General features: G+C 35.0%; 1 protein-coding gene across 8 annotated transcripts in view; it reads right to left on the reverse strand.

The window, feature by feature from the left end:
• Positions 1-2288: 2288 nt before the first annotated feature.
• LOC123519100 (GON-4-like protein) overlaps positions 2289-20972 on the reverse strand; it is a 41223-nt gene continuing 22539 nt past the window's right edge. For 4 of the 8 annotated variants that reach the window (XM_045280312.1, XM_045280313.1, XM_045280309.1 and 1 more), the window contains 16 exons: positions 14508-14676; positions 13968-14242; positions 12505-12705; positions 12149-12276; positions 11826-11987; positions 11247-11445; positions 9438-9674; positions 5993-7381; positions 5711-5823; positions 5384-5609; positions 4667-4856; positions 4339-4484; positions 4095-4226; positions 3663-3841; positions 3089-3296; positions 2289-2740 (listed from right to left, as the gene is read on the reverse strand). In XM_045280312.1, the coding sequence (XP_045136247.1) occupies positions 2585-2740; positions 3089-3296; positions 3663-3841; positions 4095-4226; positions 4339-4484; positions 4667-4856; positions 5384-5609; positions 5711-5823; positions 5993-7381; positions 9438-9674; positions 11247-11445; positions 11826-11987; positions 12149-12276; positions 12505-12705; positions 13968-14242; positions 14508-14676 (4110 nt within the window). In that variant the 3' untranslated portion in view covers positions 2289-2584. The remainder of the gene's footprint in view (positions 2741-3088; positions 3297-3662; positions 3842-4094; positions 4227-4338; positions 4485-4666; positions 4857-5383; positions 5610-5710; positions 5824-5992; positions 7382-9437; positions 9675-11246; positions 11446-11825; positions 11988-12148; positions 12277-12504; positions 12706-13967; positions 14243-14507; positions 14677-20972) is intronic. The other 4 variants (XM_045280317.1, XM_045280316.1, XM_045280318.1 and 1 more) reach the window with 4 other exon arrangements.

Below are 20972 nucleotides of genomic sequence, written 5' to 3' on the forward strand. Positions count from 1 at the left end.
GCTCTTTAACTTCCAAAGTAGTCTGGCATGCAGGACTTTATCAAAAGCCTTTTTTTATGTCCAGGTATACTGTGTCCACCCATCCATCTCTGCTTTCCAGTCCCTTTATCACTATTGATTACAAACTTAATAAGTTCAACACACATGAATGTCCTGTCCTAAACCCAAATTGTCTGTTTGATATAACTTATTCTTCTTCTAGATACTAAACCCATTTTTCTTTGATAACTATTTCGCATAACTTCCCCACAACGCTTGTAAGTGACACCAGTCTGTAATGTAATGGCTCAGTTGACTTTCCGCCTTTGAATATTGGGATAATGTTGGCTCTTCCATTCTAGTGGTACTCTCCCTCCTTTTACTGAACTTATAATCATTTTCCAAATTGGATCCAATAGTTGCTCTTTACATTCTTTTAGCATCCAGCTTGATACACCATCCAGCCCCATTGCTTTTCTGACATCCAAATTACCTAGTAATGTTCTAATATCTGCTTTGTGCCCTATGATTTCCTGCAATTCTCAGCAATGCAATGCCATGTATGGTTCTGTAAATTCCTCTTGTTCAGTGAACACAGTTTTCAAGCTCTCATTCATTATTTCATTAATTTCCTTTGCTGTTTGGTATGTCTTCCCTCCTTTAATTATTTTTTCTAATGTTTCCCTATTCTTCAAACAAAAAAAAAACAATAAATAACTAAATAAATAAATGAATAAATAAATAAATAAATAAATAAATATATATATATATATATATATATATATATATATATATATATATATATATATATATATATATATATATATATATATATATATATATATATATATATATATATATATATATATATATATATATATATATATATATATATATATATATATATATATATATATATATATATATATATATATATATATATATATATATATATATATATATATATATATATATATATATATATATATATATATATATATATATATATATATATATATATATATATATATATATATATATATATATATATATATATATATATATATATATATATATATATATATATATATATATATATATATATATATATATATATATATATATATATATATATATATATATATATATATATATATATATATATATATATATATATTTTTTTTTTTTTTTTTTTCATGTAAAAAGGGACAACTGGCCAAAGGCAAAAGAAATAAAAAAAAGACCCACTTAGTTGCCAGTCCCTAGCCAAAAAAAAGGGGGATAAATGTCTTGACACGCCTTCTTAAAGGATGTCGTCATAGGAAGTTGGAAATACAGGAAGATCATTACCATTAGATGCAAAGAAAATAGTTGAAACATATTCCCATACCTGGTGCAATGAAAAGAATTAGCCACAATTTACACATGCCAGAAAACTTAAGGTAAGTATGCAAACTGACGAATCTTATAATTAATGAGGAAATATTAATAAACTGTAAATATATGAAAATATATACTTTATTCATATACCATCATCTTTCAGCACAAGACTTGGCAGCAGGTTTTCATCTGCATGGCCTTGAAGCCTCCCCCACCCACCCACCCAGACATGATACATGGCTAGGGTAGTGAAAGCTTTAAAAAAAGCTAGTAGTAACTTTCATTGCAGCATGGTTATCTTCAAATAGTAATGGAAAACCCCACTTTGCTATAAATACTATATTTCCATCCGAGGGAAATGTTTCAATAAATTACAATCCTACTTAAGAGATCAATTCTACATTGTTCTGCACCATTCTGTTAAAAGTCCACTAAATCCAAATACACATATAGTTTCACTGCTGAAATTGTAATACATATTAGTATAAAAAATATGGGAATATCTTCCATGAGTATAAATGAACTATTGAACTGACCCTGTAATTTTTGTTGTGCTTTGCTTTTGTTCAGTATATCTGCAAATCTGGGTGTTGCAGCACCGAGTTACAAATTTATGACTTTGCCACACCATGAATTTCATATTCATAGTCAAAAGTTGCAAATATTTTGAAGAAGTTGGACTAAGCAAAGTTCCTCTACCAATTTTCAATGACTCTGAGCAGGAACAATAAACTTTTTTTAGAGAAATTGCTGAGACTGGAAAAGATGGACCATGACATGGAAGAGGAGAAGGATAACCTATAGATATTAGTTTAGGTTATGTTTTAACTGGAAAAATATAAGAAAATAATAAATGTGTTTCTTTGCCTTATAAAAGCATGTTTCTGTTATTGTGCTATAGTTTGCTTTGTAATTAAGTGGAGTCGCAAAAAAAAAAAAAAAAAAAAAAAAAAAAAAAACTCAGTCACAAATTGCACTGGGGGCATAAAGGAATTGCAGTCGCAGTTGCACCAAATCTGGCGGCAGTTGCAAAGTCAAAGTCGCACCTGAAAAAATCAGTCATCCGCCAGCTTTGCAAATGTCTATATCCTTTATGAGATTGTGTCTATTGCTCCAGTGAGTTTACAAGTGCCTTCTCCCTACAATTGTTTTATTCTGTAATAAGAGCAGTCTTCATTTCTTTATGACCGGAAAGAAAACTACTTGTTTAGGGTACTTCCATAATTCAAGTACCAGTGGACTCCTTGGTTGTTTCACCCTGGGCATCACTGTTGGACTCTCCAAAAGGTGTAACCTTGACTCCTCTGTGGCTGTCTGTGTAGGTAACTCTGGCAGGTCGTAATGTCTTACCACACTGCAGGTACACTCTGCCTTCTGAAAACTAGAGAGAGAGAGAGAGAGAGAGAGAGAGAGAGAGAGAGAGAGAGAGAGAGAGAGAGAGAGAGAGAGAGAGAGAGAGAGAGAGAGAGAGAGAGAGAGAGAGAGAGAGAGAGAGAGAGAGAGAGAGAGAGAGAGAGAGAGAGAGAGAGAGAGAGAGAGAGAGAGAGAGAGAGAGAGAGAGAGAGAGAGAGAGAGAGAGAGAGAGAGAGAGAGAGAGAGAGAGAGAGAGAGAGAGAGTGCTGAATATCTTAGCATATGGTAATTTTAAAAGTAAGCTTCTATTACAACTTCAAGCAGGTGCATATATGATAAATGAATAGCAAAACTGAAATGAAAGGTGATGACCTACTCTGAGAGCACACGAGTGGCAGTGGTCAGTCCGGGTATGAGGCTGAGCTATTGGTTGGGTGTGATGAGTGGAAGGGGCATTAGAGTGACAAGGACATGCACACTGACTAGGGGAGGAACTGGTATCATCATCTGGAAGCACCAAATCCTCCACGCTGTCTACAGAGCCAGAGCGTTCCAGCTTTAAGTCCTCAAAATCACTCTGTAAACTAATGGGAGAGAATAAAGAATAAATAACTTTTTAGGTTATCCCTTCATAATGTTATCTGTACATGAAGATAAAATAACACTAAATTCTGTGCACTAGTGTTGGTGAACATTAAGGAAAATATACTTGGATAAACACATCTTCTTGATGTCTCACAATACTGTATGTCCATAAAAAAGCCTCAAGTAAAGCAGCACATCAAAACAGACCGAATCAGCAATACTTCAATAATTAATAAAACTGATGAAACTAAAAGGATGAAATATCAAGACAAGCTATATCATAGGTGGCTTCTGTGAACTAAGTTAATATATTTCCAGAACAAATCCACCAATATCAACAAATAAATCCTGAAGTATTACCAGACCTGGGTGGTGGAGGCTGAGAGGGGAAGCACTGGGTGAAAGACTCCACCAAATGGGGATAGCGCAGTAGTGGAGTGATAGCAGTTTTCACCTCTGCCAGGTCCAGACTGGGACGCCCCTGGAAGGTCTGCAGCAGGCGTATGATCTTCTGGATATACTGAGGCTGCTTGCCAAACTGTAGCTGGAAAGCAACAGGCAATGCTCAAATGTTTCTGAAACTGATTTTGACAAACTGTTATGATACATTTGTGATCTAGTACTTTGCTACTACGCTATATAATGCAACTAAGATAACTTCTGATTGGAATTTACTAATTAGGATACTAAAAAATTGTAAAATGATATAAAAGAAATGAAAACCAAGAGCAATCAATATGCAGCAAAAACTGTGTGATAACAATTTGTTAACTGCTCTGCCTTTCTTCCTGTCTTACCTCCAACTTTTCCAGGAAGTCCCTCATTCGGTGAATGGCACAGTATTGTGCATACTTGCCGAGTGCAATGGCTTGCTGGGGCAACAGAAATGCCACAAACTCTTCCAATAAATGTGGAAAATCAGACAAAACCTAAAAAGAGAGAAAGTTATGACTTAACTCTTTTTAACCATCAACAGCCAAAATAGCCTATTAATTTCAAATATCTACAGAATACATTACAGAATGTACTCCAAAGACTCACTTCACATAATTGGTTGTACAGCTGGATGGGGCTTCTGTCTGGGTTCTCAGTGAAATCGTTGAGGATAAATAAGAACCTCTTGAAGCAAGCTGGATCCTGGGCCACCAGTGCTTCTCTTACTCGCATCAGATAACTTTGTGCCATGACTGTCACCAACAAAAGACTATTTAATGTCTTTCTAAAGCATCACTTCTTGAAAAAAATAAAATAAAAAAACAACTTGTATGGCAAAATAATACATATCACAAAATCACATCCTTTGAAAAATAAAATCCCTAAACAGTGATACATTTTGAGCTGGAATAAAGAAAAGGATAACCACACTAACACTTATCCTGGGCCGCTGGGTCAGGGACAGATGACAAAGCAGAGATGCGGGCCTGAAGCCTTCGCTGCTGCTTGGTAAGTTTACGCTCCATGCCATGCTCTCCAACCCCTCCATCACCTCCACCGCCACCCCGCCTCAGAGTGATGGTGGAGGAGGCCTTCAAGAGGGCTGCCAAATGTTCCTCTCGTTGCTGAAAAATTTAGTGTGCTATTGGAACTAAGACTTCAATGGATGAAAATTTTGGTTAATTTAACATTTGTGTCCTATAAGCTACTTTACTTTATTCTTAATCATTCAAACAATGCTAAGTATAAAAAAAAAAAAAAAAAAAAAACTGAATTGAATGAAAACTGTTATAATGAATATTACAGGGTTTATTACCAGGCAATGCAAGCCCTGGAGTGGACCATAATTATAAATAGCAAAGACTCAGTAATAACTGAGCGTTAAGTAACAAATAGAGTATGATATGGAAAACATTGATATGACACTCAAGAGCAAAAATGCTATTGTGACTTTTTATATCTATACATATGAAAGAAAAGCATGTCTTCCTTTATAAGGTATATGTTTTCTTTCAACTGTTATCATTGGTTATTATGGTTACATGTAGAGTTTTATCAGCTGTCTTGCACAGATCTACCAAAACACTTCCTATTAAAGTGGTTCTGCATTTAAATAAAGTGATAAATAACACAAGAAAAGAAAAAATCTTACTTGTTCTGCTGCTAAATCATCATCTTCATCTTCCTCCTCTTCATCCTCATCTTCTTCCTCCTCCTCCTCCAAAGTATCCTCCTCAAAGTCCTCCTCTAGTCGATGCTGTCCAGGACGGGAACGAGGAGAAGCCCTAACAGCTTCCCCTCCCAGCTGGTCCTCAAGGGGAAGGAGGTCACCATTCTCTCCTTGGTGCTGCTTTGCCTTGTGCAGCACGCTTTCACACCTGCTCATCAAGTTTATAGAAAACATGTTTGTTATACTACCATCCTCAATGCAGATTTTTACATGCATGTACACTTTCAAGAAGACACACGTAACACTCACCGCGAGGAGTGCTGAGCCACCTTTCCCTGGGCACTCACATTCTCTGATACACTGGTTGTTGGTGCCTTCTGAGGTTTAGGTGCAAGTCTGCGGTGTGCAGACAACTGTGCAGCCTGTCAAAAGTAAGGAGAAAGGGAAAATTCTCAGCACACTGTCACATCTTGTTTCTTTATGGAAAATAAGATAAAAAAGGAATCCCTTTCATTATGCACAAAAAACATGACAGTATTCTTTCAATCTTCTATTTTGATATTTACATTATGAAAATTTACTTTTACTTACTGTAAATTTTGGTAAGATTGATAATAATTTTCCAGATCTGATGTTCCTCTTCTTGGGAGAATATTTATGATACTTGCGTAAGATAGGGGACACTTGCTTTAGGGGGGAGGTCTTCAAGGGGGATTTAAATGTCTTTGCTGGTGAAATCTTGCGAAGACGAGTTTCTGGCTTGTTTGGTGTGACATTGATTAAGTGAATTGATCTTTTTTCTTTTTCCTTAGATAACACAGAGCCCTCGTGTACTGATGTGGCCTTGGGAGTTATAGGGGTCTGTATCACTGTTCTTATGGAGATGGTAGCCTTTCCTTTACCTCCAACTTGCTCTGCACTCTGATCCTTACTATGTGACACACCCTTGACTGGTTTGCCTGCTGCTCCACGTATTTCCTCATATGTTTCTAGCTCAGCAGTTAAATTTCTTTGTCTGAGTTCTTGCAGTGTCTTTTCTGGAGAGTTGGTTAGGGCAGGTGGTGTGAGTATAGGTGTGCACAGGTTGGATGTGGAGAGAGACACAGCAGTACTACTTTCATTCTCAGGTTTTTGTGGAGTGGTAAAAGGTGTGCAAAGGTGCAAATCCTGACTTGGGAAACTTGTTGTTGTTGGACTTAACTTTTCTGGGGTGCTTGGAGTGGTGCTGCCACACAATGAACCCTGGTTTGGGGAGCACTGTAAAATAGGCATATTTTCTGAACTAGGAGTTACATCATTCTTGCTATAGACTTCCAGGGATTCAAATATCTCTTTGTTATTTACAATACTCTTTTTTACAATAGAGTCTGCCTGAATATCCATTTCTGAGGCTTCATTATTTGTATCTCTAGGAATGTCACTTGGTTTTTCATCATTCAAAATATCCTCCTCCTCTATTTGGGGAATTATTTCAGTAGTTTTCTCTACTGTATTTTCTGACTCTGATGTCCTTCTATCGCCATCACACTCAGGTCCTGATACCTCAAGACTTTCATTTTCTGTGCTTTGTGACGGAGGATGAGCAGTAGAATTACCCTCTAAGTTCTTGTTACTTTCTTGTATTTTGTCCATGGATAGGCTAACTGAGAATGTATCCCTCTCTGCTTGAGGGGACACTACAGAGGTCAGTTCTTCACCACACACCATGTGCACATCATCTACAAGGTCATTGTATTTACTGTCTACTTTCTCCTTAGATGTGCTCTGAATGTTCTGTGAATATTGCTTATTCTCTGGCATTTTACTTATAGCATAAGACTTGTCAGTTTCTGTTTCAGTACAGTTTTTTGGAGGCTGAATAGATAAATCTGTTATCTTTATATCAGGAAAGTTTAAGAGTGGTGATATGTTGCTAACACAGGGGATTACAGGTATAATTGAAGAGCCTTCTGGTGGATTTACGATGACAATGTTCGGGACCTGAAAGTTTTGAAATGAGCGTATTATGATATTAAGAATAGTAATGCCTCTTGATTATCTATGTTGTAGAAGATATTACTGTTGTATGTCTCTGAATTAAAGTCATCATTCTTAGTTTCTCAATAAATGGTCTCTGAATGAAATGAAATTATTATACAGCTATACAGATCTTGATTTTAATACAGGCACTTGACATTTAGCAATTTCATCTTTTCTTTATACTTCAGATGTAAGATGGATCATAGGATTCAATGCAATTTTTATTGTGAACAGAACTTTTCACTAATGAATGTTCTCTACTTAATTACCAAGTAAACAGAACAAACTTCAAGGGTGTAAAATTAGTATGTCTACAGGAATGCAACAAGCACAGTCACACTTAACAATTTATCTGCCTCCCCTTGGACAATTTATCTGCCTCCCCTTGGAAGCTGGAGCTTGAGGCCAGTGAGTTATAGGTGTTCACTTGAACAAGCCACTCCCTCTGCCATCCCTTATCCCCCCACACACACACACACACACACACACACACACACACACACACACACACACACACACACACACACGGCCCGGTAGCTCAGTGGTTAGAGCGCTGGCTTCACAAGCCAGAAAACCGGGGTTCGATTCCCCGGCCGGGTGGAGATATTTGGGTGTGTCTCCTTTCACTGTAGCCCCTGTTCACCTAGCAGTGAGCAGGTACGGGATGTAAATCGAGGAGTTGTGACCTTGTTGTCCCGGTGTGTGGTGTGTGCCTGGTCTCAGGCCTATCCGAAGATCAGAAATAATGAGCTCTGAGCTCGTTCCGAGGGTAACGTCTGGCTGTCTCGTCAGAGACTGCAGCAGATCAAACAGTGAATTACACACACACACACACACACTGGAATATGTAGCTGTGGTGTGGTCTCCAAGCTCTAAAAAGATATAAAAGACTAGAACGGATCCAGAAGATTGTTACAAAGATGGTGCCAGAACTAAAGGACCTAACATATGAAGAACAGCTGAAGGAAATGGGTCTACCAACCTTACAAGACAGAAGAGAAAGAGGAGACCTACTAACAATGTATAAGACAGTCAATAGCATTGAAAAGATAGACAAAGACGACCTGGTGCTGGTGACAGAAGAAGATAGAAGGACAAGATGACTTGTAAAGAAGATCAGGATGAGGCAGTGTGTGAAGGATATTGGGAAATACAGTTTTCCACATAGAATGGTGGAGAAATGGAATGCACTGAATAATGAAGTTGTTACAGCACATAATGTGCATATCTTTTAAGGAAAATTGGATAAATGGAGACAGGACACTATGAGCCCCACTTGAACCCTGTACAATACAGCTAAGCAAATACAACTAGGTAAATACACACACGAACACACATATACACACACTACTCTGGTGTAAATGTTGTTTGAAACAACTTGAACAACTATGTATGTGGGGAGGTCAGATAGGATGGCTTATAAAAGTGAATGCTCAGAACAAACTGGCTTTGACTCTGGCTCCAAAAGGCAAATAATTTAGTATATGTGACTGTATTTGTCATTATCCCAAAATGAAACATTCTCTTTCTCTAGTTACTAAGAAGACACACAGCAGTGATACTGACATCAGAAGGATCTTTCTCCATTTGTATAAGTCTTAGAAAATTAATCAGAGCTAGATTATTTTCAGATGCATCTCATAAGGGATGCATCTCAAAAAGGTTTAGGATGTTGCTTCATTTGTTTCAATAACTGATGATGATGAGTGTCATTAAAGTAATTCTAATGATATTAGTTTATATGAAATTTTTTTTATTTATTTCTTTTTGGAATCTGAAACCTATTTTCCTAAACGAAGGAGAGGTCTTATTCATTGTGAAGAACAAAATGCATATTCATTGATGTTCATAACAAAAATTATTAACCAATATGTTAAAACAAAGGATAATGTTTGATTACTGCTATCCAAAATAAAAGAAAATTTGAATTCCTGTTTCCTACAATGGATGGCAGTGGCAACAGCAAGTGAGGGATTCCTCTAGTAGAATTTTACATTCTAAGTGAAATGACATTCACCTGATGCTGTATTCCTCGAAACCCTTTGAATTTGGCTTCTAAGGTTCTAAGGTTACATTCTAAGTAATGTGCCTTCTTCTGTTGCTTTAGGAGGACAGCATTCTGCTTCTTCACCACAGGCTTGAAGGGATTCTGTAGGTTGGCTATTGGCACAGCACGTACAGGACATGAGAAAAATGGCAACAGAGGATCAGGCACGGCAGAGGGTATCTCCAGTGTGCCTGTTTCTAGGTATTGCTGTAATGGTGGAGTATTAATAGTACAATGGAAAAAAATAAATAAATAAATAAAAAATAAATAAATAAATAAATAAATAAATAAATAAATAAATAAATATATAATATATATATATATATATATATATATATATATATATATATATATATATATATATATATATATATATATATATATATATATATATATATATATATATATATATATATATACACAGTGGAGACTCAATACTCTAACTTAATTCGTTCCAAATGGCTGTTCGAGTATTAAAAAGTTTGACTATTGATACCTATAAATCAGGTAATTCGTTCCAGCCATTGCCAAACCCAAGTTTAGACAAAAGTAGCGGTTTAATTTTGCAGTTGTTGCTAGCAGTGACGCAAAGAAGTAGGGTTAGCCTATCTTTGATGGGCTTGTGTCCTAGCAAACACTTCTCTTCCTTTGTTATACAAGTCCTGTTTGGTAGCTTTTTTTTTTTTTTTCCAAAATAGGCCAGTTTCATCACAAGTAAAGATCTGTTGTGGGTTTAAGCGCTCCTTATCCACAAATTTCTTAAATTCTGGCTCAAATTTCTCAGCGGCAACTCTGTCAGCACTTGCGGCTAGCCGTGCCTCACAACAAAATGAATTTCAGCTCTTTTCTTAAAATTCCCAAACCACCCATTACTTGCTTTAAAATCATCACTGGAGTCAGATGTAGTATCAGAAATAAGATCACGATGCAGCAGCCTAGCCTTTGCACAAATTATGCCCTCTGACAAAGAATCACTAGCCATCTGCTTTTCGTTTATCCACACAATCAACAATTTCTTCATTTCTTCCATTGCCACAGGTCGCTTAAATTGCCTTTTCAACTCTTTTAAATGAGCTTACTTCTTCAGTATTGTGGCTACTGTAGATTTAGCCATACAGTACTCAGCTGGAAGATCAGTTGTTCTTCCTCCTTTCTCGTATTTATCAATAATCTCCTTTTTCCTTTTGATGGTTGTCACTACATTCTTTCTTGTAGGCTTATTCTCACCACTAACAAGCCTCTTCAATGCCATTGTAAGTTTCTAAATGCAAAAAATTCCCGAGAGAGAGCGGAGGGCAATGTTATTCTTACAACCGTGGAGGATCAACTGGCTGCAGTGGCCAGCTGGTGGGGCGCATGGGGCGGCACGAATATAAAGACCCTTTGTTTACAGCCACGTGGACAGACGTTCGACTAATAGGTATCATTTTTAATAGTAAGTCGAACTTTTGCATTCGACTATTGAAAAGTTCGACTATTTAGATGTTTGAGTATTGAGTCTCCATATATATATAACTTACTAAGACAGAAAATAGTGATGAATTGAAGGAATGGCATTGGCAATAAAGGAGCATCATCACTATCTTTGTGAAAACATTTAAAATAACTTAAGCTGTAGTGTGTTTATATCTTTATCTTAGAAGTTCCTGAATATATAACTTAAGCTGTAGTGTGTTTATATCTTTATCTTAGAAGTTCCTGAATATATAGACATGATATAAATAGGATCACTGAAAAAAAAAAAAAAAACCCTACTGTTAAACAAATCCTTTTCCTTACAAGAACAGGGTTGTTGGAAGTGTCCCGGCCACGAGATCTGATGTTCTTGACTCTGTTAGCAGCCTGGCGAGCTGTCTTGCCCACTAGGATGCTAGAGGTGATTTTGGTCAGTGCCTCCATCAGTAAACGATGCTGAGGTCTCAACTTCTCACCAAAATACTTGGGATCTAGGTGACGCTCTAAACCCAAAGCCATCAATCTGCACCAAATATATACAACCACAAATTAAAAATTTTCAGTAATCTAAAATGTTTACATATTCATCTAAACAAAAAAATTAGAGGTAAACAGGCATTGATAATAAAGATACTGAAATTAAACAACCACCACTGTTCTCGGTCACAACTAAATCATGTGACATTCTTTATTGGACACCTGCATCACCACAATAAGCAATCCTAAAATGCAAGAAAATTCTCAAGTATAGAAATATGGAAAGAAAATACTTCACTAAAAACTAACTAAAAAAAACTAACTGATAAGAAATAAATTAGATAAAAACCTGTGGATACCTAACCTGAATAATGAACAAAGCACAATGGCTACAGATATGGCTATACAAAAAGTCAGATATCTTACACGTCTTCCGAGGGTAAAAAGACCACCTTGTTGAAGCTACGCATGGTTGGCAGCTGGAACATACGTGTTGGCAGCAAATGAGGGTAAGGAAAGGCAGTAGAGTTTAACACCAAATCCACAATATTGTGTGGAATGTCTGAGGTATTGCTGCTGCTGCTTTTCCTGTGAAGGATAATTTTCTTTGAAATATTCTTTTTCTTTTAATACTATGGATTTCACATATATTTGTAACTAAATCTTTATAACATCAAACATTTATCAAAAACTCTTATAAACTAATATCATTTACTCTATTTGTTTATTAAAGCTTTGTGATAACTTACTCATCTTTTGGTTTTGCATAAGGACTCATATCTTTGAGGGAGGCCACCAAATCCAGGCCAGCTGAGAGATTGATGGGATTGAAAAAAGACTGGAAACTGCAGGATTCTGACAATGTTTTTAATTCTTCCTGCAAATAAAGAAAAATGGTATACAAAAGAAATTCTTATGTATTCAATAGTAAGCCATTCTAGTTAGCACCCTGCCAAGTTACTACTTAAGCTGAGTTTTAAGAAGCTCATCATATTAAATCAAAGGCGAAAATAGTACTAAATGACTAATAGTAACGACACTACTCAACACCAAGACTTAGATTTTAATAAAACACATTTATAATAAAATGTTAAAGAAACCATACCAGACTCTTCATACAAGAATCAGCAACCTGTTTCAGTTCAGGATACTGATGGTAGCCATGGGTCATCAGCACCGAAGTGGTCAGTAGCTGAACATGTTGTATCATCTGGTACTGCAAAACTTCCAGCTGAGTTGGTGTGAATTCGGCTGTCACTACCTCCACCCAAATAGATCCTTGTGCTGGTCCATCTTGCTGCTGCTGCTAATTATACAGAGCACATACAGGATTAGACAAAAAAAAAAAAAAAAAAAAAAAAAAAAAACTGAAATGAATAAATATTTAAAAAGATGCATACATAAAAATAAAATTACAGAGGCAAGTTTGGCATCTAAAGTACTAAACCTTAACCCTTATACCCCGTGAAGCATGATCATGGCTCATACGTTAGGCCCCATCAGGCACGATCATGGCACTTTTCAAATACTGCGTTCCTTTTATGCCACACAGTTTGTTTAGGTTTGAGGTTATCTGTCATATATCGAGGCCTGTCATAGGCCCTTTGTTTTCAAGATGGTGGACACTTAGCCAATCATATATCAGCTTTTACTAGGGTATGTTTGTGTAGGTGTGAGGGTGCCAAGCATGAGGATGGTGAAAGCACTAATGTCAGTGTGCTGTATTTTATAATTTTTATGTATTTCTTGATGATATATAAGATATATGTGTATTTCCATGGATAAGTAAGAAGTTCAGACACATATTATGATGCATGACAATATTGGAATTGTTATTCTTTGTCTTGTTATTGGTTTAGATAAGAGTGCGTAGTGCTGGCTTGATGGAATCAGCTGATGAAGATGTGTTGATAGTACGTACTTGTTTCTGACCAAGAAAAAGTTAAATTTTCTTATTACAATTTGCTTACTTCCCTGATTTATTTTCCATAATGAATGCAGTATATCAAAGGAAAACTTATTGGCTTATATAAGAGTGTGTGGTGCTGGCTTGATGGAGTCAGATGAGGAGAATGTGTTGACACTTGTTTCTGACCACGAGAAGTTGAATTTTCATTATATTACATTTTACTGACTTTCCTGCTTTATTTTCCACAATGAATGCAATATATCAAAGGAAAAATTCTTATTCTTTTAACTGATTTGTGATTCATAAAATTTGTTGATGCGTTTTTGCAAAACAAAATGAAGGAAATAAAAGAATTACTTTCTAAATTTATTTTACTCTAATTCTTTTTTTTTTTTTTACCATTGTTTGATTTTTTTTTTACATTTGTTATGTTTTTTCAGTAACCATTATACCATAGTAAAGAGCAATTCCTAAGCTTTCTAATGATATATAAATGTCCCAGTGTTTGTTAAAATAATTTGATTGAACACTAAAAGGACTTGAGGAAACTTTCTAACATTTGTTACCCATTTTTTTATCTAAGCATCTTGAAACTGCTCCCTCCTGTTATGACAGGGTATAAGGGTTAATGATGATAATTGATAATGGTAATAACCTACCTTGTTAGGGTGGCAGATCTCAGGGGCCTTAAATGGCGACTTTTTCACCTCTCGTGCAACTATGTGTTGAGAAAGCTGGGCTCTTATTGGCTCGGACCTCTCATCCCCATCCAGGGTGTCCAACAACTCTGTCATCAGTTGCTGGATCTCTTTCTTAGAGATTTGAACAGCCCGGTCTCCTCGCATTTCTTCCCTCAAATCTAGTGCATCCTCTTTATCCTCTAGAATGTTGTATTCAGGATCTGCCTCTTCATCCTCAACAACCTCAGTGCTCTCTGTCAAAGAAACACATATATGACTAGCAAAATGGTCTAACTGATGGCAAACAATAGAAAAATGCATATCATACCTGAACAAGTCATTTATCAATCATACTAACAGTATCATGAATGTATTCAGCATTCACTAGGCAACAGATGACTCCCCAATGAACAATTCTTCAAGAAATTAAAACTGCATCTGCGACAAAAGGGAGCTTACATAGGAATAATCAAGAATGAAAAATCAATCACAAATAACAAAGAATGGGAAGAAACATACTTAATGGGTGAATGAAGTCAATGAGAAACTCCTTCCATTCTTCATTGTCCACCTCTGTTTCATACATGTCAGTGGTCACATCTGGTGGTCTGAAGGCCATCTCCAGACACTCCAGGGGTGTTTCTGTCAAGGGCAGCTTGGACCGAGTGCGCTGACTCACCACCTCCTGCTGGCAAGATTCTTACTACTAACCTTTTCTCAGTCAAAAATAACACCAATGAACACAAGCTAAGAGTAGTAAAGCACTCAAAAATGAATATTTACAGAGGTATCTCAACTTATAAATTTAATTTGATCTGTGACAGAGCTTGTAACTTGATTTGCTTGTACTATCTCAAATAAATTTTCCATAATGAAATAGGCTGAAATGCCATTAATCTGTTCCAGCCCTGCCCTCCCAAAACATTTATTTTTATTTTTAGATAAGAAAAGTTATTAATAAATAATGAATATTGTATAAAAACATAATAAAATAAAACAAAACAAAATGTAAAGAAATAAATTGGCTTTATAAACTGCATTTACCTTCAAAACCAGACAAATTTGGGTAACAAAAAATGCTGGTGGAGGTGGAGAGTAAGAGAGATAGGCTTACTAAAAAGAAAATTAAATAAAATAAATAAAAAAATAAAATAATAATAATAATAATAATAATAATAATAATAATAATAATAATGATAAAAATAAATAAATAAAAATTAAATAAATAAAAAAATAAAATAAATAAAAGCTACAAGCTACATAATGTATACAAAACTCTAGGTCACCATAATAAATGTTTGCAAGACAGAAAGAAAAATAGGTGAAATAAAAGCATTAGACATAGAAAGCAGGGTGGATGTGGCAATTGCTTTACTAACTAGCAGTGATGTACCTGGAGCCATCTCGCTACTCAAATTTTAGCTCACAAGTTGAACCTAAAAATTTACCAAGTTAAGGCTTACATTTTAAATTTCTCACAAGTAAAGGCACACATAAGTTGAGGTTCCACTGTGTATGTACAGGTAACTCTCGATTTACACGATAGATGCGTTCCAAGAGGAATCGCGTATTTAAAAATTCGCGTAAAACAAACTTGTAATTCTCATAAGAAACAACAGATAATAGGGGGGGGATGCGGGATGTGGTCCAAATCGTGTATAAGCAAGCCGATCCCGCAAATTTAATCAATTATAATATATTTTTGGTCGTGTATTAACAAAAACACGCAAATTAAACACATGTAAATCAAGAGTTACCTGTATGTATGTATATATATATATATATATATATATATATATATATATATATATATATATATATATATGTATATACAGTGGCCCCTCTCCATACGAGATACTCTATTTACAAGAATTTCCAGATCCTCCCGCTAGGTGGCCGCATGGTCAAGACCGCCCAGCATCAGCCAGCACGTGTGTTTCCCACCATACAGACCTGATCCCACACTCTTGTGTTGTGTTGTTTTTAAAACATTTATCTCCTTTTTGTGTGTTTTTTTTTTTTTTTGTGACCCTAACCATGAGTTCTAAGAAAGGAAATGGAAAGGTGTCCTCTGAGAAAAATAAAAAGGATGATTTCAATCGAAATGAAGCAGGAGCAAAAGACAAACGTGAGCGTGGTGTTTGTGTGAGTGATATCATAAAGCAGTACAATCGGTCATCATCTACGATCTGTATGATACTAAAACAGAAAGATACCAAAAAAGCTATAAAGTGTAAGTGCTTACATATCGTCAACAGTCTTTCACACTCCCTCACTCCTCCCACACCTGCCTCACTTACTCCTCCACCATCACGCATACACCTCCTTTAAGCGCTGCTGATTTTCTCCATGGTAATTCCTCATAATAAACTCGTATTCTATTTCGTTAATATCATCTTATTTATATCATTACTGTATTTCTATGTTCAATTACTATTTGAATGTATTTTTAGTAATTGGAAGATGTGTTTTATAGTTATTTAGGGTTAACTAGGATGATTTTGGGAGGCCAGGAATGAATTAATTGATTTTCAGTTATTTCTTTTGAGGAAAATTCGTTTGAGATACAAGCTCGATCCGGGAACGAATTAATCTTGTATGTAGAGGGGCCACTATATATATATATATATATATATATATATATATATATATATATATATATATATATATATATATATATATATATATAGATAGATAGATAGATAGATAGATAGATAGATAGATAGATAGATAGATAGATACTATATATATATATATATATATATATATATATATATATATATATATATATATATATATATATATATATATATATATATATAGATAGATAGATAGATAGATAGATAGATATGATACTGATACTGTATATATATATATATATATATATATATATATATATATATATATATATATATATATATATTCTATTTATTTATTTTTTTTACGGTAAGGCCTATAGCGCCTGTAGGCACACTTGAAGAGTGTATAGGAAGCGCTGTTCAGCTTCCGCCCATTAGTGGCGCAGGCAATTTTATTTATAGTGGTACCCATATTAGGGCCCATATCAACGCCCAAGCTCATCTTGAGTGTAACCACCTAGAACCTGGGTATCATGGTGATATGTAGGTAAGTTTAAACCACTCGACAAATGGCAAAGTGTTTTAAGGCTGTACGTGGTGGAATTCGAACCTACGCGTGGACGTCTGTCGGATTCCACGCTCACCACCTTATCCACTATATATATATATATATATATATATATATATATATATATATATATATATATATATATATATATATATATATATATACAGGCAACCCCCGTTTAATGAAGGGGTTAAGTTCCTAAAAAACATTTCGTTAAGCGAAACTTCGTTAAGCGAACCGATTATAACAAGTTTAACCCCTGATTTGAGCTTCCATTGAGAGTAAGCAAAGCGAGAGAAAACGTAAAATGAGTAAAATGAGAGTAAAACGTTTAATGAAAGTAAAAATTATGAAGTTAAACATTTAGGTAGTTTAATTTAAGTCATTATAATGTACACTAATGTATGTATGTACGTAACTTTATAATGTTGATGATCTTAACTTTATGAAGAGAGGAAGAATGAAACAGGAAAGACTATAATAACCGGCAACCTGTGGAATGTAAACAAAGTGCGCATCATTGTACTGCATACAAAACTTATGTACCACATTTCCACAAGGCTTTCCATTTTATCCATTGTAGAGTCACGAGTTCAGGTGGTTCTTTTAGCTTGCAAGGAAGATACGGTCTCACCAGCCTTCTTAATAGAGTCTGCTGACTTGAAAATAGAGACAGTATAATATGGAGTCAAGATGGTGGCCAGCACTGCTATAGTTTTCTGGCCTCTCGTGTCTGTGAATAATATCTAGCTTCACTTGGAGAGTAAGAGACTTCCTGGTATTCTTACGAACACTAGGCCAATTGCAGGGCGTTTTGGTGGTAAGTTGAGCTAGGAAGACAAGCTGCTGCTGACGCTGTTATGTTTTGACTGGGGAGTGAGTGTTGCACGTGTTGTCCACGAGAGGCTAGATCTTGATCTTGATCTTTACTCTATAGGTGTCCCAGGATTTTTCCTGAGGCAGGCCTTAGTACCAGCAGCTCCTGGTGTATTCAAAAGCCTGTCAGCTTGCGTGATATGATGGGGCTTTCAAATTTTGAAAAAAATTACCTGGATAAAACTTCGTTAAAGCGAGTTTGGTGTTCGTTAGACGAGCAGATGGTAGTAAAATTAAACTTTCGTTGTAGCAAAATTTTGTTGTGTGAACCTTCGTTAAACGGGGGTTGCCTGTGTATGTATGTATGTATATATATATATATATATATATATATATATATATATATATATATATATATATATATATATATATATATATATATATATATATATATATATATATATATATATATATATATATATATATATATATATATATATATATATATATATATATATATATATATATATATATATATATATATATATATATATATATATATATATATATATATATATATATATATATATATATATATATATATATATATATATATATATATATATATATATATATATATATATATATATATATATATATATATATATATATATATATATATATATATATATATATATATATATATATATATATATATATATATATATATATATATATATATATATATATATATATATATATATATATATATATATATATATATATATATATATATATATATATATATATATATATATATATATATATATATATATATATATATATATATATATATATATATATATATATATATATATATATATATATATATATATATATATATATATATATATATATATATATATATATATATATATATATATATATATATATATATATATATATATATATATATATATATATATATATATATATATATATATATATATATATATATATATATATATATATATATATATATATATATATATATATATATATATATATATATATATATATATATATATATATATATATATATATATATATATATATATATATATATATATATATATATATATATATATATATATATATATATATATATATATATATATATATATATATATATAATGTGTGTATATAGGAGGTAGGTAGTAGACACCTACCGAAACAATAACTTACTCCCAGTGAGATCTAATAGCACTAGTTTAGGAGGTGCTGTGAACCTTCCATTAAAGCTAGTTGTGATCTCATTGAATGTTTCCCTTTGTGTCTCACAACTCAAGGGGGTAGTCACAGCCTACCCTCTAAAGACAGCTCTCCTTCTTCACACAAAACTACATGCACTTACCACACATACACCCTTCACTCCAAATCAAAATTTAAAAGAAAAATGGGACCCAAATAAACAACGCCTCGGAGTCCCCCTCTGGGGAGGGGACCAAAAATGTCCCCAGGTCGGACACCTCTCCTGTTGAAGACCACAAATGCCTTGACACCTCCCTCAACTTTTCTACATTAACTTCTGCAACATTCGCGGTCTTAGATCTAATTTTCAATCTGTGGAACACCACCTCTCCTCTACTAAACCTCATCTTCTTTTCCTCACCGAAACACAGCTGTCTGAGGCAACTGACAGTAGCCCCTTCTCTGTTCCCTCCTACTTTCTCTATTCTCATTTTCATTCCAAAGCTGGATGTTGCGTCTATGTACGCAACAACTTAACTTGCTCTCGTGCCCACGCTCTTGAGTCTTCCGAATTTTCCACCATCTGGCTACGACTTAACAGTCACTCTCAAACTAAATTCATCTGTGCTGTTTATCCCCTAACTCTTCTGACTAGAGTAATTTCTTCGACTACTTAACTTCTAAAGTGGAGCACATTCTGTCCCTCTACCCTTTCGCTGAGATTTCCATTCTTGGAGATTTCAATGTTCACCACCAGCTTTGGCTTTCCTCTCCCTTCACTGACCACCCTGGTGAACTAGCCTTCAACTTTGCTATCCTCCATGACCTAGAGCAACTGGTGCAACACCCTACTCGTATTCCTGACCGTCTTGGAGACACGCCCAACATTCTTGATCTCTTCCTCACCTCTAACCCTTCTGCTTATGCTGTCACCCTTTCATCTCCGTTGGGCTCCTCCGATCACAATCTCATTTCTGTATCTTGTCCTATTTTTCCAATCCCTCCACAGGATCCCCCAAAGCGAAGGTGCCTCTGGCGTTTTGCCTCTGCCAGTTGGGGGACCTGAGGAGGTATTATGCTGATTTTCCTGGAATGATTATTGCTTCCGTGTCAGAGACCCATCTCTTTGTGCTGAACGCATAACAGAGGTGTTAGTATCTGGCATGGAGGCGTACATTCCTCATTCTTTTCTCAACCTAAACCTTCTAAACCTTGGTTTAACTCAGCCTGTTCTCGTGCTATACATGATAGAGAGGTTGCCCACAAAAGGTACTTGAGCCTTCCATCTCCTGAATCTCATGCACTTTATATCTCTGCCGGAATCATGCCAAGTCTGTTCTTCAACTTGCCAAACACTCTTTCATAAATAGGAAATGTCAAAATCTTTCAAACTCAAACTCTCCTCGTGACTTCTGGCATCTAGCCAAAAACATCTCAAATAACTTCACTTCTTCATCTTTCCTCCTTTATTTCATCCTGATGGCACCACTGCCATCTCTTCTGTCTCTAAAGCTGAACTCTTTTCTCAAACCTTTGCTCACAACTCCACCTTGGACGATTCTGGGCTTGTCCTCCTCTCCTCCTCCCTCTGACTATTTCATGTCTACAATCAAAATTCTTCGTAATGATGTTTTCCATGCCCTTGCTGGCCTAAACCCTCGGAAGGCTTATGGACCTGATGGGGTCCCTCCTATTGTTCTCAAAAACTGTGCTTCTGTGCTTGCACCTTGCCTGGCCAAACTCTTCCAACTTTGTCTATCGACTTCTACC

The sequence above is a fragment of the Portunus trituberculatus genome, chromosome 44 (genome assembly GCF_017591435.1).
Source record: "Portunus trituberculatus isolate SZX2019 chromosome 44, ASM1759143v1, whole genome shotgun sequence".
In the NCBI taxonomy this organism is placed as follows: domain Eukaryota; kingdom Metazoa; phylum Arthropoda; class Malacostraca; order Decapoda; family Portunidae; genus Portunus; species Portunus trituberculatus.